Source organism: Nerophis lumbriciformis, linkage group LG23, assembly GCF_033978685.3.
Source record: "Nerophis lumbriciformis linkage group LG23, RoL_Nlum_v2.1, whole genome shotgun sequence".
NCBI classification, from domain to species: Eukaryota; Metazoa; Chordata; class Actinopteri; order Syngnathiformes; family Syngnathidae; genus Nerophis; species Nerophis lumbriciformis.
In genome coordinates, this window is record NC_084570.2 from 22,380,202 (window position 1) to 22,388,007 (window position 7,806).

At 43.0% G+C, this 7,806-nt stretch overlaps 1 protein-coding gene across 3 annotated transcripts; it reads left to right on the forward strand.

Moving 5' to 3' along the window:
• The first annotated feature begins 781 nt into the window (after positions 1 to 781).
• On the forward strand, positions 782 to 7,601 carry LOC133622321 (retinol dehydrogenase 7-like). Of its 3 annotated transcripts, none has more exons than XM_061984930.1 (5): positions 782 to 881; positions 1,175 to 1,489; positions 6,296 to 6,554; positions 6,623 to 6,786; positions 7,285 to 7,601. In XM_061984930.1, the coding sequence occupies exons 2-5, from the start codon at positions 1,177 to 1,179 to the stop codon at positions 7,506 to 7,508; spliced, it is 960 nt and encodes a 319-aa protein (XP_061840914.1). In that variant the 5' UTR covers positions 782 to 881; positions 1,175 to 1,176; the 3' UTR covers positions 7,509 to 7,601. The 3 variants fall into 3 exon arrangements, with proteins under 3 accessions (XP_061840914.1, XP_061840915.1, XP_061840916.1); XM_061984931.2 differs by having other exon boundaries at positions 818 to 881; positions 1,126 to 1,489; XM_061984932.2 differs by lacking the exon at positions 782 to 881 and adding an exon at positions 905 to 1,023 and having other exon boundaries at positions 1,126 to 1,489.
• The last annotated feature ends 205 nt before the right edge of the window (positions 7,602 to 7,806 follow it).

The window sequence follows — 7,806 nt, forward strand, 5'->3', positions numbered from 1 at the left end:
CCTCCAGGACTTGTTCTCCTCCAGGACAAGGAGGCGTGTGGGTCGGATCACAGCTGACTCTTCTCACCCTGTGTTGTATGAGTTTTATGTTGCACGATTGCACCAATAAATGGCAATAAAACTATTCTGATTCTGATTCTGATATTACATGTTATTATGAATGTTACTACATTACACATATACTTACATCATGTATATGTTACATGTTTTTATGAAGGTTACTACATTACATACATACTTACATCATGTATATATTACATGTTATTATGAATGTTACTACATTACACATATACTTACATCATGCATATATTACATGTTATTATGAAGGTTACTACATTACATATATACTTACATCATGTATATATTACATGTTATGACTTTTACTACATACATATATACTTACATCGTGTATATATTACATGTTAAGAATGTTACTACAATACATATATACTTACATCATGTATATATTACATGTTATCATGAATGTTACTACATGACATATATACTTACATCGTGTATATATTACATGTTATTAAGAATGTTACTACAATACATGTATACTTACATCATGTATATATTACATGTTATTATGAGTGTTACTACATTACATGTATACTTACATCATGTATATATTACATGTTATTATGAGTGTCACTACATTACATATGTACTTACATCATGTATATATCACATGTTATTATGAATTATGAATGGTTTAGAGGTGTCAAGGTCTTGCAGTGCCCCTCTCGACAGCTGGGGGCAGCCTTCTGCAGACAGAAAAGGGGTGTTGTCCAAGTTCTGAGAGGTGGGACATTGTCAGGATCGAGGACAACTGTGGGATTAAGCGCTTGAGAGTCCTCTGGTCTTCCTCTGGTCCGCAGGTAAGGTTGTCACTCTGCTTCTTGCACGCATGTTCAGCACAAGAATCTCAGGAAGAAAAAAGAACACACCAGATGTAGAGATTTCAGATTTGGTCTCTTCTTGCCACTGCATGAAAAGTGACTTGTAGGACGTTTCTCTGTGGTAGGTTGTCGACACAGGAAGTAACGTGTTGTTCTGTGCAGGAGGGCAAAGGTCCTGTTCTGAATCCAAACACATTGTGCAATAATGTTGCCTCACACGCAGGATAAAACCGCATGATCCAAAGACCGATCTCCCTCCCGACCCCCTGTAGACATGTTTCTGTACCTGCTGGGACTGCTGCTCTTCTATTACGTGTACCGCTGGCTCAGGGAGCTGCCCAGGGTCTCGGACAAGGGCGGCAAGTATGTGTACGTCACGGGCTGCGACACGGGCTTCGGAAACCTCCTGGCCCGCCATCTGGACAAGCTGGGCTTCCGGGTAATCGCCGCCTGCTACACGGAGAAGGGCGAAGAAGAGCTGAGGAAGTCGTGCTCGGGCAACCTGACCGCGGCGCACCTGGACGTCCGGTCCGCTGAGAGCGTCGCCAAAGTCGCGGCCGCTATCAAGGACAAAGTCGGACAGCGTGGTGAGTTTTTAGTTGTTGTTCCACTTGGCACAGGTGTTTTTCTTGCCTGTATTGTACTTCACACACGTCGGACATAACATTGGGATCAAGTGGATCATTTAGGATAATAATAATAATAATAATAACTGGGATTTATATAGCGCTTTTCTAAGTACCCAAAGTCGCTTTACATGTAGAACCCATCAATCATTCACACCTGGTGGTGGTAAGCTACTTTCATAGCCACAGCTGCCCGGGGGTAGACTGACGGAAGCGTGGCTGCAATTTGCGCCAACGGCCCCTCCGACCACCACCTATCATTCATCATTCAAGGATCACCTTAATAGACTCCAAAGTTGTGACAATTACTCATTCATGATAAACATTACAACAGTAATCGTGGAGAATTTTACCGCATCACTTGAATTATCGTAAAACCGTTATGGATTACCGCACTTTGGTTATCACGACCAAAACTAGCATGGGGGTATTGTGAATGTGTTCAAAAAGTACTTATGCAGTCACTGAAAACTTTTAAGCATTTTTAAACAACTAAAATCAATGTACAAACCCCGTTTCCATATGAGTTGGGAAATTGTGTTAGATGTAAATATAAACGGAATACAATGATTTGCAAATCCTTTTCAACCCATATTCAATTGAATGCACTACAAAGACAAGATATTTGATGTTCAAACTCATAAACTTTTTTTTTTTTTTTGCAAATAATAATTAACTTAGAATTTCATGGCTGCAACACATGACGAAGTAGTTGGGAAAGGGTATGTTCACCACTGTGTTACACGGCCTTTCCTTTTAGCAACACTCAGTAAACGTTTGGGAACTGAGGAGACACATTTTTTAAGCTTCTCAGGTGGAATTATTTCCCATTCTTGCTTGATGTACAGCTTAAGTTGTTCAACAGTCCGGGGGTCTCCGTCGTGGTATTTTAGGCTTCATAATGCGCCACACATTTTCAATGGGAGACAGGTCTGGACTACAGGCAGACCAGTCTAGTACTCGTTCTCTTTTACTATGAAGCCACGTTGATGTAACACGTGGCTTGGCATTGTCTTGCTGAAATAAGCAGGGGCGTCCATGGTAACGTTGCTTGGATGGCAACATATGTTGCTCCAAAACCTGTATGTACCTTTCAGCATTAATGGCGCCTTCACAGATGTGTAAGTTACCCATGTCTTGGGTACTAATACACCCTCATACCATACCATACCATACCATACCATACCTACAACAATCCGGATGGTTCTTTTCCTCTTTGATCCGAAGGACACGACGTCCACAGTTTCCAAAAACAATTTGAAATGTGGACTCGTCAGACCACAGAACACTTTTCCACTTTGTATCAGTCCAACTTAGATGAGCTCAGGCCCAGCGAAGCAGACGGCGTTTCTGGGTGTTGTTGATAAACGGTTTTCGCCTTGCATAGTAGAGTTTTAACTTGCACTTACAGATGTAGCGACCAACTGTAGTTACTGACAGTGAGTTTCTGAAGTGTTCCTGAGCCCATGTGGTGATATCCTTTACACACTGATGTCGCTTGTTGATGCAGTACAGCCTGAGGGATCGAAGGTCACGGGTTTAGCTGCTTACGTGCAGTGATTTCTCCAGATTCTCTGAACCCTTTGATGTATTACGGACCGTAGATGGTGAAATCCCTAAATTCCTTGCGATAGCTGGTTGAGAAAGGTTTTTCTTAAACTGTTCAACAATTTGCTCACGCATTTGTTGACAAAGTGGTGACCCTTGCCCGATCCTTGTTTGTGAATGACTGAGCATTTCATGGAATCTACTTTTATACCCAATCATGGCACCCACCTGTTCCCAATTTGCCTTTTCACCTGTGGGATGTTCCAAATAAGTGTTTGATGAGCATTCCTCAACTTTATCAGTATTTATTGCCACCTTTCCCAACTTATTTGTCACGTGTTGCTGGCATCAAATTCTAAAGTTAATGATTATTTGCAAAAAAAATATAAATTATCAGTTTGAACATCAAATATGTTGTCTTTGTAGCATATTCAACTGAATATAGGTTGAAAATGATTTGCAAATCATTGTATTCCATTTATATTTACATCTAACACAATTTCCCAACTCATATGGAAACAGGGTTTGTATAACAATCTTTGCAAGCTGGGTAACGTTTGCTGTAGTCTGGAACAACATAAAGATAGCCTAAATAGCATGTTAGCTTTTAGTCATACACTGACCAAATATGCCTGATTAGCACTCCACACAAGTCAATAACATCAACAAAGCTCACCTTTGTGCATTCATACACAGCATAAAAGATTTGGTGGACAAAATGAGACAAAAAATGAGTGGCATAAAACACGTCTTTCTGTGGCAGCGTCGGAGAAATTTGTACATGTAAACAAACTACGATGGGTTCAAGGACCGCCGAAATTAGTAGGACAAAACGACGCTCGCCAAAATACTCTCATCAGTGAAGCATGTTTACTATAAACAGTGGGATTTCTAACAATTAGGAAGGTTTGTCCTCATACAGAAATCATATTAAAACATAAAATGTATTTTTCCCTCATCTTTTTCCATTCTTATACATTTCTGTAAAAGGTCCAGGGAGCCACTAGGGCGGCGCTAAAGAGCCCTAGTGGAGATGGTCATATCTGCTGTAGATTTACTTTAGAAAAGAGAAGTGTTGGATACTTATTCTTATTTTTTTTTTAGTTTTCTTTTAAGTAATATTGAAATTTATCACAGCTCTTTATTTTATGGAGGAATGTGGCTGTTCCGAACTAGCAACCATTCTTATTAAAAATGATTGATTTTAAATGAAGAACGGTTTTGAATGGTGCCCAAAGATTCACAGCCTGCAACATATTTCATCATTCCTTTCAATTCTGCACGGAATAATATGATTGGGGATGAAGATGCTACCAAAACACAAACTACACAAAATGAAAGTGTCTCCGGTCTTCTGAAGGTGAAGATTTAGGCCCACAAAAAAAGGGGGGCACCGTGGGCTGCGGGGGATTGTTTTATTTTTTTCCCCCAAAAAAATTGTATTAATTTTTTTTTTTTGTCCTGTCCAGCTTCTCAGGCAAATCATATAGTTGATGTAGATGCCCATATCGGCTGTTCAGATTTACTTTACAAAAGAGAGGTGTGGGATACTTCTCTTGTGGCCTTTTCATTTGGTGCAGCCGGGCCGGAGCAGGAGGGGATAGAGAAAGAAAAAAAGGAAGACAGAGGGGGGACATAGTGGGGACAAGAGGGGGATAAGACAGAGAGACAAAAACAACAACAGCAAACACAACAATAACAACAACAATAGAGCAACATCAGCAAATAGGATATGTACAAATATGATGGTAAAAGTGATAGTAAAGAAGCAGTTAGCGAAATAAATAATAATACAGAAATGACATTGAGCATTACTAAACTACAGCAATACAAATACCAATAGAAATAGCGCTATTGATAATGAATAATAACAATAATTTACCTCTATTATCAACAATACAGTTGTTCTAACGATAACTAGAGATACAAAAGAATGCAGAAAAATGGAACACGGTCACATATAATATGCCACCGAAGCAGCATCATAGTGACCAGTGACCATATGATATACCGACATAGGCGCTGCTTAGGCGGTAAATCATATGTGACCGTGTTAAAGGCAATCCCGGTTAGGGGAAAATAACCAACATGGTCTCATAAATCAGTAAGGACTACAACCAAGATGGCAGATAGCTTGCAAAAAACGACAAAATTAAAATTGCGTCCGGATGGTTTCCGGTTTAGGCTAGGCCCACTTCCGGGGGTCATGAATCAATCCCCCGCTAGCCCCCCTTAAATATCAATCAATCAATCAATCAATGTTTACTTATATAGCCCTAAATCACGAGTGTCTCAAAGGGCTGCACAAGCCACAACGACATCCTCGGCTCAGATCCCACATCAGGGCAAGGAAAAACTCAACCCAATGGGATAATAATGAGAAACCTTGGAGGGGATCGCAGATGTGGGGACCCCCCTTGGGCGACCGGTGCAATGGGCGTCGAGTGGATCTAGCATAATATTGTGAGAGTCTAGTCCATAGTGGATCTAGCATAATCGTGAGAGTCCAGTCCATAGCGCAGAGATGTCCCCAACTGATGCACAGACGAGTGGTCCACCCTGGGTCCCGACCCTGGACAGCCAGCGCTTCATTCGTGGCCACCGAACCTGTGCCCCCCTCGCCCCCTCCACGAAGGAGAGGGGGGCAGAGCAGAAAAGAAACGGCAGATCAACTGGTCTAAAAGGGGGGTCTATTTTAAAGGCTAGAGTATACAAATGAGTTTTAAGATGGGACTTACATGCTTCTACTGAGGTAGCATCTCCAACTGTTACCGGGAGGGCATTCCAGAGTACTGGAGACCCGAATAACTAGTGGGTCCATGGAGGCCACGTCCGCTTCCTGGGGGTGTCATAAAACCCACCCTCACTTACGGTCAATAACACAATCTCCCGCACCCCCCGGTGGCCCCCTTTTTGTGGTGGGCCTAAATCTTCTGGCGTAAGAAGGCTGATGCAAGACCCGCCCACATTTTAGAGCTAAAAGTGGGTGTTCCGAAGCGTGCTCAAACTAGAAACAAGCCTAGTATCTCAACTGTGTGTATTTGTGTAGAACTGTTACCTTTAGACATCATTTTTAGGTACGGAACTATAAAATGAGTGGCAATGTTGTCAACATAAGAAGGTCCCAAAGCAAAGTGTCAGAATTTTCCATTCAGGCCTGGTGTTGAAAATCCTGAGATGATACACAATAGTATGGCATGACCCGTGTGGTCTTCCCAGGCTTGTGGGCCGTGGTAAACAACGCCGGCGTGTCCGTGCCCTCCGCCCCGTGTGACTGGCTGACCATCGACGACTACAAATTCATGCTGGACGTCAACCTCAACGGCGTGATCGCCGTGACCCTCAGCGTCCTGCCGCTCATCAAGAAGGCCAGGGGCAGAGTGGTGAACGTCGCCAGCGTGTTCGGCAGGATCAGCGCCACCGGCGGCCCGTACACCATTTCCAAGTACGGCGTGGAGGCCTTCAACGACAGCCTCAGGTGAAAGGAAGCGCCCAGACGGGGGGAAACAATCAGTGATTTCGTACGGTGACATTCTGTCCGCGCAGGTTGAACATGGCCGCCTTCGGTGTCAAGGTCCTGTGCATTGAACCGGGCTTCTTCAAAACAAACGTGACTGATACCGCCATCTTGAGCAACAATGTCAGGTCACTGTGGGACAAGATGCCCCAGCATGTCAGGGATGACTATGGACCGGAGTACCTGAAGAAATGTAAGCTTGTTGGAACATCCTGTTTGCTAGTTTGTTAATCAAGTTATTCATTGATATCGTTTTCATCCCTCACATCCTGTTAGCTAGTTTGTTAATCAAGTTATTCATTGATATCGCCTTCATCCCTCACATCCTGTTAGCTAGTTTATCAATCAATTTATTCACTGATATCGCCTTCATCCCTCACATCCTGTTAGCTAGTTTGTTAATCAAGTTATTCACTGATATCGCTTTCATCCCTCACATCCTGTTAGCTAGTTTGTTATTCAAGTTATTCTCTGATATCGCCTTCATCCCTGACATCCTGTTAGCTAGTTTGTTAGCGACCATATCAACTTATTCATTGATATCACCTTCATCCCTCACATCCTGTTAGCTAGTTTGTTAGCGACCACATCGACTTATTCATTGATATCACCTTCATCCCTCACATCCTGTCAGAAAGTTTGTTAGCGACCACATCAAGTTATTCATCGATATCGCCTTCCTCCCTCACAGCGTTGGCACTCATAGCAGACAAGGTTGCCAAGATATCAGACGGAGACTTGATGAAGGTGGTCAACTGCATGGAGCACGCTGTGTCCGCCGTCCGACCCAGGACTCGCTACTCGCCGGGCTGGGACGCCAAGTTCTTTTGGCTGCCGCTGTCCTACATGCCGACCTGCGTGTCGGACTACATCCTGACTCAGCAAGCTGTTCCTGTTGCCAAGTCAGTGCAGTAAGTCTGCAGCTTCTTAACCACAACTTGGTCTTCTTCATTCTTCACTTGTTGTGCGGCCATCGCCATTTAATTAAAAAAATCAGTCACTCTTGGATTTTGCTGGAGTTTTTTTTTGGTGTGATTGTTGCAGACTAAAATGAATTCACAGCATTTTCAGTAAGTTGCGGTATTGAGTGGAGATGGGTACACAATCCGGTACTTTTTTTTGGCATGGACCGAATCCCGTCGGTCCTACCGGGCATCGATTCACGTAAAATCCAACGCTGCCAAGTTTCAGTACCCGGGTTGCACGTGTGGCC